At 41.8% G+C, this 12,635-nt stretch overlaps 1 protein-coding gene across 3 annotated transcripts in view; it reads right to left on the bottom strand.

Moving 5' to 3' along the window:
• GRM7 (glutamate metabotropic receptor 7) overlaps nt 1-12,635 on the bottom strand; it is a 304,155-nt gene that overhangs the window by 97,541 nt on the left and 193,979 nt on the right. For all 3 annotated transcript variants that reach the window (XM_037387351.1, XM_037387352.1, XM_037387353.1), the window contains exon 6: nt 2,265-2,465. In XM_037387351.1, the coding sequence (XP_037243248.1) occupies nt 2,265-2,465 (201 nt within the window). The remainder of the gene's footprint in view (nt 1-2,264; nt 2,466-12,635) is intronic.

Below are 12,635 nucleotides of genomic sequence, written 5' to 3'. Positions count from 1 at the left end.
CAGACTTGTGTTGCAGGAGCTCCCAGGCTTTATCAACAGGAATACACCACCCAGACCACCTAAAGCATCTCTCATTGTTTCTTCCATCCCCCCATCCCTCTGCATTTTTCAGGCTGGCCTCGTCTGTTCCGTGAGTTACACGATGATTGTTTATCCTGTACCACTGGGAAGACTGAACCTATCCACATCAGTTCTGGGAATTTACTTTTATAGCACACCGAGAAGAAACTGGCTTTGGAGCATCTTCCACAGCCTGGTGAATGAGCCCCAGGAGGGCTGCAGCTGAACATGGAGCCTGGGTGTACAAACACATGTGAAGCTGTACACTATGAATACACAGAAGCAGCTAATCTCTGCCCCTGAACAATGAACCTTAAAGAAATTTGTTGTTTTCCCACAGAATACACTTACACCCACACAGCCATGAGAAATTGAAAAGGTTTACAGCTACTTCAGTTTTGCCACCATTCTCATGCCCATGTTAAAAAGCAAACCACTACTTCAGCCCCTGTGCTGGACATGAGTTACATGTACACAAGCAAAGAAAAAAACCCTATGGCCGTGTAAATCAATCACAAATGGAAGAAAAAAAGTTATCTTTTAAAACGCTGACCAAGAAAACACAAATAAGGAAACCAAAGTTGGTGCAAACCAGTTTTTGGAGCTGGACAGTACGCAACATTAGCTGAACATCCATTTTCTCATAAATTATTTCTCAGCTCTATTAAAATGATTAGATGACCATTCAGCATCTTTATATGCAAAAACTGCCTGGAGATGACCATGTATGACCTGCTTTTCAGTACTAAAATGGCCCAAGTGCAATACTGTTCACGAATGCCGTCCTTCTACGGGAGGTTTGTCCTTTGTAATTAACCTTCCAAAATGAGGAAAGTAGAACTCTCCAGACCTCCTCAGATCATTCATCTCAAAATTTGCTCCTGGCTGTAGTTAACACCACTTAATTCAAGGGAAGAAATTAAAATCTCCTCATATTCACCTTGCTCTTTATGAGATGATTTATATAGGAAGGAAAAATATCCTTGGGACAAATGACCAAACTTGACCACGAAATACCTGTGTTCCTATCTTTACATCTCTCAGGTCTTACTGGCTATGTGTAGGTCTTGTTAAGATTATTATTGAAAATGTTTATTAGTAGATCGCAGCAGGGAACACCTCACTGTGCTGTCCCAGGAGGATGTGAAGGTCATGCAAACACCTCTTCCAGGCAGTGATGGCCCCGGCCGCCTCGCGCATTTCAAAAGGATATTTTTTCAGTACTTTCCTAAATCTGTTTTAAATACGGATTTGGAGGTCTAGCTTCTGGCTCCAGGTTAAATCTCAGATTTCCATCTTACACAGAGCTAGGGCAAGAGCAGTAAGACCTCCTGGTAAGTACATTAGCAAGGTTTATGGAGGAGAAATAACATTTGGTTGCTGTAATGTTACTTGCTGTAAGCGATCTGCTCTGGTGCCTCTGGTTAGGTTGCAGGTTAATGTTTGTTAGTGAAACTAATAAAATTACAGTAAAACATATACAGGCAAGGAAATTGTGCTAATATTTAGGCCTGATTTATATACTGCAATGGAGGGAAAATACATGAAACCCCGTTGTACTGTCAAAACAGAGGGCTGGTATCGTATCCATCACTGCCATACCTGGTGGACAACTGGTAAGCAAAAAGATAAAGTTCCCCCATCCTTATTCCTACCATGTTTCATCTCCTCTGCAGTCTTGCTAGAGGAATGAAGGTTGGAGCAACTACTCTGTCTACATCACATAGTTCTGGTTCTGCCAGTGGACCTGGCCCATTAGCTGTCCTCTCCCTTCTCTTGAGCATGCAGCTAAGTTGGGTTCAGGGTACCAGAATTTCACCCAGTTAGTTTTCTCCAAGTGAAATAATATGAATAAACAGGAAGAAATGATGTGCGATGATAACAGAGTCCTAGGGTTTCAGCAGGCATATTTAGTCAGAGACAAGCTCAGGCTTTTACCCAGTTATTTCTCCCATAGGAAATCAGTCTTCTGGAAGGCATCCTAAAATAGCAGCATGTCTTTGGGCAGTAGTAGCCTATTTGCCTTGGCTAAAACATGATGTTTTCAAATAGATACTAAATAAACATGGTCTTCTGCCACAAACTCTAATGTAACAATAAAAGAAGTCTTGAACTGTAATGAATGAAAAAAATACATGAAGTGAAATTATATGGAAAAGAGCCACATAGGTCAATATGCTACCGAAGAAGCAGTCTCAGCTCACCATTGAAGTTTACACTGCGTATGTACTTGAGCAGCTTTTTGCCTCCTGCGTGCTCCATCTCAGGGCAGACCCCCGGGTAGTCGGCACAGAGGTCCTTGTTCATGTGGTGCAGCGCATGTGCCATGGCGTACACAGCGTCGATCACGAACTGGACCTTCCCCTCCTGCTCATAGTGGGAGTCTTTGCCAATTCTCTCCTGCCCTGCATGTTAAAAACACACACACACAGACACACACAGAAGGTCAGTAAGGAACAGTATTTTCTTGATACCGAATACAAATTACTCCTCTTGGAGCACATTTAAAGAACTTCATGCTCCTGGTGATGCAATAAAACATTCTGAGTTATAGTTTTGTAATTAAAACAAAACCAAAACGTCCTTCTTGATAACAGAATCATCAACACTTTTTGCAACTTTTTCTACCATGATCCAGCGAAACAAATCCTACCATAATCACAAACTTGCAACTCTAACCTACAGAGACCATCTTCGAGAGAGAAAACACCAGACCCCGTATACTCCCCAAGTATGTCTTTGAAAGAAGAAAGCATTTAAAATAAAGCACAGCTGGTATTTTAAAGTCTGGTGTTTCATTCTGCTGCAAATCCCTCTAACTGAAAGACAGAGCCAGATTGAGGGAAGAAAGAACCACTTCAGAGATGCAACCAAAGGGGTGCTCCAGAGAGCTGAGCGAGCATGCCTGCTATTAATGCCACCTGGGGAAGCTCAGTCTGTTTGCATTAACTCGCACCCCCTTTCTCCCCAACTGCAGAGAATGAAATGTCCTTCAGAATCCACTGATTGCTTTTAAAATATTTTAGCAGGCAAGAACTGAAGGCATCCGAACGCTTAATGTCATGCCAACTGCAACGGGGGGAAAGCAGTGCTTTGAAAGCCATTCCTTGATCACCACAGCACCCAGCACATTAGAAACAACAAACCTTCTGCCTCAGAGATCTTCCCGTCTGACTGGCCAAGGCATAAAAAAAGTCTGAGAGAAGGGAGGCATTTGGAGATGGAAAGTCAGAACACAGAATTTAAACGACAAAGAGCCAAAGGAGCTCAAGTGCAGCAACAAAAAACCAGGTGAATCTAAATATTTTGAATGGTAGTCTTCTGCCTTAACTCAGACTTGAGATGGATACATAACCTGGGAACGTGACCATAAAACCAGGCAATAACGTGGCCTTCCTGCTCTTCTGGCTGCGTGAGCAGATAACTGGTCCCTCCACAATTAAGTAGCAAACTGAACAGTATTTTGAGAGCTTGAAGCTCTCTCAAAAAAAAGAACAGGTCGAGAATCGTGAATCTTTGATTTTTTTACTTTTTCCCCTGAAATTGTCCACTACTCATTTTACTTTGTCCAAGTAACACCTGCACGATTCAATCTGTCCAGCTGCAAAATGTGTGATTATACCTGCCTACCTCACCAGGGTTTTGAGAAATGTAATTACTGCTTGTGAAGTGTTCTGAGCTGCATCGACAGAAGCAACAGAAGTGCAATCTATTCTTTTCCAAGGGTGGCAAAAGCACATCCCACTTGTTCGACCTGCAGCACTGTGCTTCTTTCTAACCTCCATTGGTCCTGCTCACCTCCCTGCGTTACCTGCAGCCTGGGTACTGCCACAAGCCCCAAGGAGCCAGCCCTCAGGGTCATCTTTTGCAAATATTTTAGAGACATTCAATCAAAGCAAATGCTGGGTTGGAGGATACGAGTGGGGGAAATTCCTTTGTTAACATCCTTAATTAGAAATAGGGATGAGTGAATTTAAATTAACTGATTGACACTAATGAGGAAAGGAAATCTAGTTGTTAATGACTGTGAGAACTGATGATTTTAACAGAGGCAAGAAGTCCATTTTCCCATGGCTGCTCAGCTGACATGTTTCTACCTTCCTTTTGCGCCAATGAACAGCGGCTTTAGGGGCACCAGACCCTGTCGCCCAGAGCCAGCCCAAGCCACCTCCCCTGCAGCAGCTCTGGTTTGTGGGAAGCCATCATCAGGGAGCAGCCTTGGTCTTCTCCAACGTGATTTCCCTTGGGGCACCATCTTGATTCAACTATCAGGTTGAATCATTTTGCAGGCAGGCTATGAGCAACATGCTTTGATCAGTTTTTTTCTCAGCTCATGAGAAAAAGGCAGTCCCAAACAATCCTTTTTTTTTTCCTCTTTGAGTGGAGAGGTGGTAGACAAGACTTACAAATAAGCACAGAAAGATCACCACCTTTAAACATAAATTCTACAAGCACAAAGAATGTCTACATACGTCCACAAAAGTGATTTGCTTGAAAGTAAGCAAAGATATAGTAATCCCCCTAGATGAACATCTTTAATTACCTACACTTTTCCTCCTCCTGTTTCCCTCTGTAATTGCCAAATTGCACCATTGACATTGATCCATTCAAGCTGCCTCAACTTTAAATCTGAACTACACTAGAAACATTGAAATCCTGCAAATAATTCAGCAGGGTGAGAGATTCCAGACTGTGAAGATCCACGTACTGTCCTCTTCATTATGTCACTCCCCTCCCATTGCTTACAGAACTCATCCCAGTTCCAGGCCCTGGCAAAGAAAAGGCTTTTAAGTGGTTTCAGCTCAGCTACTTAACCAGATTAGCAATGCAACAGAAACGCATGCCAGGGGAAGTGAACCTGGGGTTGAAAAGGCTGTACACAAACAATATTGATCCAGCGTGTATTAGGTTCCAGAGGCCCAGTTAGCCAAATGCACAGCAGAAAGAAAACCTTTAGCAGTGAACACATCTGTGAAAGAATCTCAACGAAATCCACTTGAAAAAAACCAAGAGCAATGTTAACAGTGTCCAAGTGTGAAAATATTAAAGATGTTAAAAACTTAATAGAATTTCCAGTAACAAGAATGCTTTTCTATACAGCTTTTTAGTTTTCAACAGCCATTTAGTTGAGTATTAAACATCAAGAATTTGTGCAAAATAAATTCAGATATGGAGTCAAATGGAACTGTCTGCCCAGAATCCATGCATCAACTTATACAACTAGAACAAGAGTGTGCTATCCTCCATATAAACATCAGTTGAGTTGCCTTTTAAAGAGGATTTATTGCGATTAGAAGTTTAGCCCAAATTTGAACCAGCGAAGGACCTGCAAAGCAATTGCCATATTTTACATACATCAAATAGACTTCATACTTCAAGACAAAAAAAAAATAAATACATATTTAAAGTATCCAAATCAATGGGTCTGGCTGAACAGAGACTTCCCTCTAGTTTATACCAAACTGCCATCACAGTAACCCAGCAAGCAGCAGATCAGTCCCATTTTCAGACAGGGATAAACCCAGGCAATGGGCACAATTTTAATTCCAACTTCAACACTAGTGTGTCAAGTTTTTCCCCTTCCTAGGTTTAGCTGAAAAAGCCAAGCAGAAAGTTTAATCACATGCTTCAGGAATAGCTCCTGTACATACAGGTGTATAGTAATTCAAGTAGGAATTACTCCTGGAAGAGCAGCAAACTCACAGCAGTCATTAGCTTCTTACCGACAGAAGCCGGTGCTGTGTATGCCTCTTGGCAAAGGGCAGGCTTGAACCCCCAGCCCAGTCACGTCCGGATCGGGGGCGTCTCAGGGGAGCGATCCCTGGTGTAAGAGAAAGAACCAGCACAGGAACTCAGGTGCAGCACCCACGCAACCCTCCGTGCTGTCAGAAGACACCAGAAGCACAGGTGAACACAAACCCCATTTGCACTGATGTGCGAATCTTCTGTCCTTCTTATGTGCCCTGTTCTTTAAAGGCTCCTTTTCTTTTTTTTTCTTTCCTTTTTAACTTGCCGATCTTCAGGAGCCATGCAATAACATTATTTTCTTCAGGAATGAAGTAGCTGACACCCGAGACACATGCACAGAAAGTGATTTCAAGAGAATGCACTTTTGTTCCATGGATTTTAAATGGAGTACCTTGGGATGTCAGGAGAGGGATGAAACACAAAAGAAATTTATTGACATGAGCATTTTTTGCTTCCAAAAGATCTATTTGAAGGTGATGACAAATAATTTAACCTCGCTTCCTACTAGAGTCTCAAGTGCTCATCATCATGATTCCTAAGAGAGTGAGCAGTTAGGTCTCTTGCTTCAGGCAAATCTTCACAAGAGAAAAATACTGCAACAAAGAGAGGAAAAAAAAGCCCCAAACCCAGAGTAGTGAAAACGCAGAGAGTAAGAAGTCCTCTTATACCATCTCCTTCAGCTGACAGAAATGAAATGCAAATTTAAGAATTCCTGGTCACACTTTCTGCATCTCCACACCGGCAACGCTCAACACCTTGTACGGAAAAGGAGCTGACAACATCATTTTTCACATTACACTTTCTCAATATCTCTCCTTCAGCCAATTTTTTCTGGACTCATCTCTGATCGACACATAATATAGGGGGTATGTTATGATGTATAAATAGTATTGCAAGGACAATTTTTGTGGCATATAATTCAGACAGACAGACATCAAAATCCCACTTCCTTGGTGCTTATGTTACATGAATTCAGACAGTGGTTCAGTTTCTGAAGGATTAAACGCATTTTCAAAGGAACTTACATAATAGTACTGCTGAGAACCTGGTGATACAGATTTAATTTAAAGATTGCAGAATGCTCACAGTATCAAACAAGCAGCTATTATTTGTACCAGCTAGAATTCAGTAGCTGGTTAAGTGCTGACAGAAAAATATATGCTCTTAACCCACCTCCATCATATTTAGCATCATTAGAAACCTGATGCCTGTGAGCTGAGACATCCATGATGCACCAGCTACAATTACGAGTCTGTAAGCGTGCTAGTCCCCATATATGCTATTTCATATGACACTGAAGCTTCCTCCAGCTACACACAGAGCAGAGAGCTCAGCCTGTGCAGCTGCAACAGCTGTGCTCATGGCACTCCAGAAACATCCACAATAACACAAAACAAACGGATCCTTCCCTAATAGACAAGTACCTACATCCAGGGCTCTCCAAAACAAGATCAGAGCTATTACCCGTCAGATATTCACTCATGCTATAGACACTGCCGCGCACACAGGAGGTGTAACATCTGAAGGCTTCTCCAAATAAGCTCTTTATTTGAAAGTAGCTGAGTACTAGAGCTTGAGAAAAACCAACAATATGCTAGAGTAAATATTGTAATTTAAACAAGCAGAGTAAGACAATCAGCCTCTTTGCCATATAATCCATGTATTGTCATTTTGCAAGACATACAAGATCGAATAATACAGCTACATAGTTACAGTCATCTATCTGGCCCATCCTAATTCAGAAGATCTCATTATAGACAAAAGCCTTTATCTCAAGACCATCAATCCAATCCCCATGGATTTTCATGGGGAAAACAGATGAACCTTCACGGTTCTACTGCTAACCACAGAAGAACATCTTTTCTTAGTGGTGAGCTGGCAGTACTGGGTTGGATTCTGTGACCTTAAAGGTCTTTTCCAACCTCAGTGATTTGATGATTTTGTGCTAGGACAAAATTTCAGCCTGAATATCATCTCCTTCAGGCTACGGTGAGCTGGCAGAGTCAGGGCAGCAGCACAGCCCAGGAAGGCCAGAGCACCCACCTCCCTAACGCTGACATGTGCCGTCTCTGTCTTATTTCTAGTGGCTAAAGAAAGCTCGCCCAAATCTGCTCTGCAGCCTTCAGCATCGGCACAGCTCCACAGCCCCCTGCAGCCTGATGAAGAGAAATAACTTCATATCGCACAATAGATTTGAAAGTCAGACCAACTGTTCTATTCCAATAACCAGCAGGAAAGCCTTTTTTAACTAGAAAGGTGATTTTTCTTAAATTGGTACACCTTGACCCACAGCCAGAGATTTGCAATAGTAGATAGAGATGTACAAGCAGAGATACAGACTCCAGTAACACCACCAAAACCCACAGACAGCAGATGTAGCCATCTTTAACTATGCCTAATCAACTAACGCCCTCCAACCAAACTTTGGAAACCAGGCTCTCACAATGCCTTACAACGTATTCCTCACCCAGGAGGATCAAAAAAAATAAAAAATTTCTGTACTGTAACTGGTCTTCACTCACAAGTATTAAAGTAAAAACCAAAAGTAGCATAGTGCAGCAGAAAGTCCTATGGAACATTTGTTATTTCAATCCTAGAAATAACAATATTACATAATAAGGATCATAATAGTAGTAATAATCCAGCAGTTTACAGAAAGCTTTGATGCAATGAGTTTTGTGAAGCTACATCCACTTCCATTTGTCAGACAATGATTATTTTCCTCAATTACACTGATTCAACCCACCGTAAGAGTTTCTTTTCTCATGTGTGTCTGTGCATCTAAAAGAATAGATTTTAGATTAAAAAACTGACCTAATTTTCTTACCTGAGATGTTTTCTGTGCATGCAACACTCCTACTAAAACACACGCAATAGGTCTCATTCATATTCCAATGCTGAAGTGCTACAGTCATAAAAAAATCAGCACCAGGCTGGTTGATACCGATGTAAATCAGATACTTTACAGCTTCACACTGCTAAGGCACAAATGAAGAATGTTTCCTGTAGCAATAATTGCCAGTGAGGCCAGTGATCAAGCAAATGTATAGAAGCAGCACTTTTCAAAGATCAGAAGGCCTAAACTGGAGCTGTCTTTGTATTTGAGCACCTGGGTAAAAATGCAGTTTGCAAATAGAGGAATATGTATGTAAATAGCAAGACAACAGTCATTTGAATCACGGGGCTTTGTTGGCAAATCACCTTGGCAGTCTAGAAACATAAGCAATTCTAAGAAATGTATTTCTGAAAGATAATTGAGTTTAGACATCCACAAAACTGGTTTACCTTAAAGATTAAACTCTTCAAGGCTGTTTTAATGTTGGTTGCACCAACCACTGCAGGGTCCTTTCAGGAATTTTAGATATCTATATTTTGAAGTACTACAATGCTAAATAAGATTAGCTTTCTGAAATGAAAGCACAGAGATCATTAAGCTATAATGCATACTGGGAAAATTTAATATTACATGGAAAATATTCTGTTTATCAAGAGTTGCATGTAGCTAGTCAACTTGCAAGCTAGTGCATAACATGGGTCATTTGCTCCTAAATTTGTGCACATTCCATTTTTCAGAAAAAATATATTGACTTTTCTTTCTCATGGGTGTTAGCATTGGTATGTTTAGGCAGTCTGAAGACCATTGAAGTATTTACAAAACAAGATGCAATGCAATCTTGTAAAAGAACAGAGAACTGCAATCCTGGGTTTCAAACTGAAGTCAAACATCGGCTCAGTACGCATCCTCACACACGTCCTCATGTCTCCCAGCTATGGCTATAGCTGTACTGGCCCAGAGAAGTTAGAGGCATCACCTAAAGATGACCTGCACTTGGTAAAAAGCAGTTTACTGGAGAGCACATTGCTTCATTTGTGAGATGCATCTTGCTTTTGTCCACCCCCTTTGAACACTGCAATTTGAGAGGGAGCTTATTAGCAACATCACAGGCATCTTAGAAGACAGTCACCATCAGAAAGGAAAGAAAAAGCAGAAGCTGTCAATGGAAACACATTAGAAAAATACAGATCAGCCAAACACTTGCAAGGAAACATGGTATCGGTGTCCTGAGGCATGGGGGAAAGAGGCAGGCCCTACGAGCAAAGCAGGAAAACAACTACTTACATTGGTTATTTACCTGCATCAGAGCACGGGATACAGTTGAGAAGATAAATTTCCTATGCCTGTCTGCCCTTTAACCTTATCTGTATCTTGCAGGGCAAGCAGGAGAAGATATATTTTAAGTCTTCACCCTTTCTGCGCTGAAATATTATATGCCTTCACACACATGCATTAACACACACCATACCTCGAAGCCCGGAGGAGAAAATGCACACAGCAATCCCGGTAACAAGAGCTAACCAAAAGCTTTTTTGCTCATGCCTGTGCCATCAATCACACACCACAAAACCCTGGGCAAAAATCCATCCAGGCATGTAAATCCTGCCACGTTCAGGGGCAGCTGGGGAAGGGTATGCAAGTATTTGTCCTAAAGCAAATTATTTTACAGTTTGTATAGAGGATTCACGACAACCAGCCTTACTTTAAGTATTTTTGTATTTCAGCACATTGACTGCTTAGGACTAGACTACAGTTTAGGACTACTGTCTAGGCAGGACTACTTACAGATGATGACAGTGGGCGTTAAATAAAGACTTGGTCAGGTAGAAAGATCAAGTATCATTGGCCAAGATTTGGAAATAAAACCCAACCGAATAAAACAAAAAGCACAAACCCAAAAAAGACCCCTGAAGATTTGCTTTTAACCTTGTTCTGAAAAAAAAAAAAAAAATAAAATTAAGAGGGATAGCAACAAAGCCTGGACCTCCACAGTCTTAGCTGCTCAACCACAGAGCTTACAATTTGTCCTTGCGTTACACACAGAGATGACAAGGTTCCCCCACCTTTACAAAGCACAGCTACAGAAAAAATTCATCTTGATGTACAGAAAATTGACTGCTAACTAAATGGAGCTAACTGAACTGCTGAGCTCCAGTGTAGCCTTGGAAAGGCATTTCGAGGTACGCTCACATTAAGCACACTCACAACCAGAGACAGAACGTTTTTCAAGCTGCAGATTCTTGGACAAGAGGAAAACGTACTGTGGGTGGTTTGGATCCTCCTAAACCTGCTTTCTTTCTGAAATTCTGAGGAATGCTTGATATTCATTGTAGGACCCAGACCCAGTGATATCAACAAGCCTTATCACAAATAGAAAGAGGGTGCTAAGAGGAGCCGGGAGCAGCCTGCAGAGACGGGGCAGCTTTCTGGCGCAGCTTTGCTTTCGACCCTGCATCCCAGCGGCAGCCAACGCTCGTTTGTATAAACCTGCCATCCCGAACCTGGAGCGGCACTGGAGATGGAGCCCTTTCTACGGTCACAGCCCTCAACACTGTCAAGTAGGAATCAGTCTAAATTTAGCCCCTCTTCCTGACATGATTTCTACGGTACTGTGAACAGTTAAGGTCTTCATACACCCTCAAGTCCAACAGATATTCATCCCAATGAATACCATAAAGCTGTTCTCATAAGAAGTGAATCATGCACACCATGACTGCTGGCATCCATTTAAAAAAAAATGCTTTAGATATTGGCCATCTGCCATTAAGTTGCTTGAGATGTCTCAGAATATTTTTTCCCGAGATATGGATTTTGATAGCATTCTGAAAACTATTTTTCTTACCATAGTAAATTGCACTTTGTTAATTCATTAATGCACTAGATCACTTTTTGTAGTCAAATTATAAGTAATATTCTGATATCCTCAGGCTCTGCTATTTGCTACATCTTCTGTTTCTCATTATTTTTCTTTCCCTAACATATGGCTTCATAGTACAAGCCATCTTGACTGCTGGTGAAAATAATACCGGATATTGCTATTAGTTTCCTTACCCTCCAAAAAAAAAATCCCAGTTATTGGTACCATTTTAATCCAAACCAGTGATAATCAAGTGGTTTGCCAAGATTATCTGGGCTTTTTCCGCAACCCCTCGTTTTCCATGGTCAGGAAACACAGTGCGGTGCCACATCTGGGGTGATATGCCCAATTCTGACTTGAGCTTCCAGCATTTTGGATACATGACGTATTTCTCAGACACAGAAAACCCAGACCAAGTGTAGCTCTCAGCCCTCTGTATTGCTTCCTCCCCTTCAAAGGGTAAATCCTCTCATACAAAAAAGCAGTTAGAGGAAATTCTGACAGGTGCATGACACATGCTGCACAACTTTATTGTAGAGTATAAACATACAGGATAGCAATTCCTTTGCTACTTTAACCTTTTCCTTTACTAAATGGAAATCTGACCTTTTCTTCCCTCCCTAAACAACCGCGGTACCCAAAGCACACTGAGAAGCCAGGCAGAGCATCCACTGAGCTTATACCAAGCCCCTGATGCACACCAGAGCATTAGGTATTCTCGCCCCAGCTTTAGAAGCGAGTGTGTGTGCGTACACATACGCACACTCAAATTACTGCCTTTTTAATTATTTTTACCTCAGACACCTCTGTCCTTTGCCAACTTTTAATCCTACCTTGTAACATTTTCAGATGAGAGAAACTCAGTCCTTAGAACAGCCTTTCCCGACTGATGCTTCTTCCATTTTAAAAGGGATTTGGCCTCTCTAAGCCACTGAACCTTTGCCCAGTAAAATGCTGCTGATGGGGCAGCCTCCTCACAGCATCATCCCTCCACGTGCCCCCTCCTCTTCCTCCAGCCTTCCACAGTGACCCAATGAAGGCCAGGGCTCAGAGATGCCCCAGGACAGGTGGGTTTAGGAATTCACTCCTGGCATAGCATGGCACGTTAATTTGCTCCCACAAGGAGCCGGAGAT

Source organism: Falco rusticolus, chromosome 4 (assembly GCF_015220075.1).
Source record: "Falco rusticolus isolate bFalRus1 chromosome 4, bFalRus1.pri, whole genome shotgun sequence".
NCBI classification, from domain to species: domain Eukaryota; kingdom Metazoa; phylum Chordata; class Aves; order Falconiformes; family Falconidae; genus Falco; species Falco rusticolus.
Note: the sequence above shows the minus strand (reverse complement) of the source record. Positions and strands in the feature narration are given on the sequence as shown.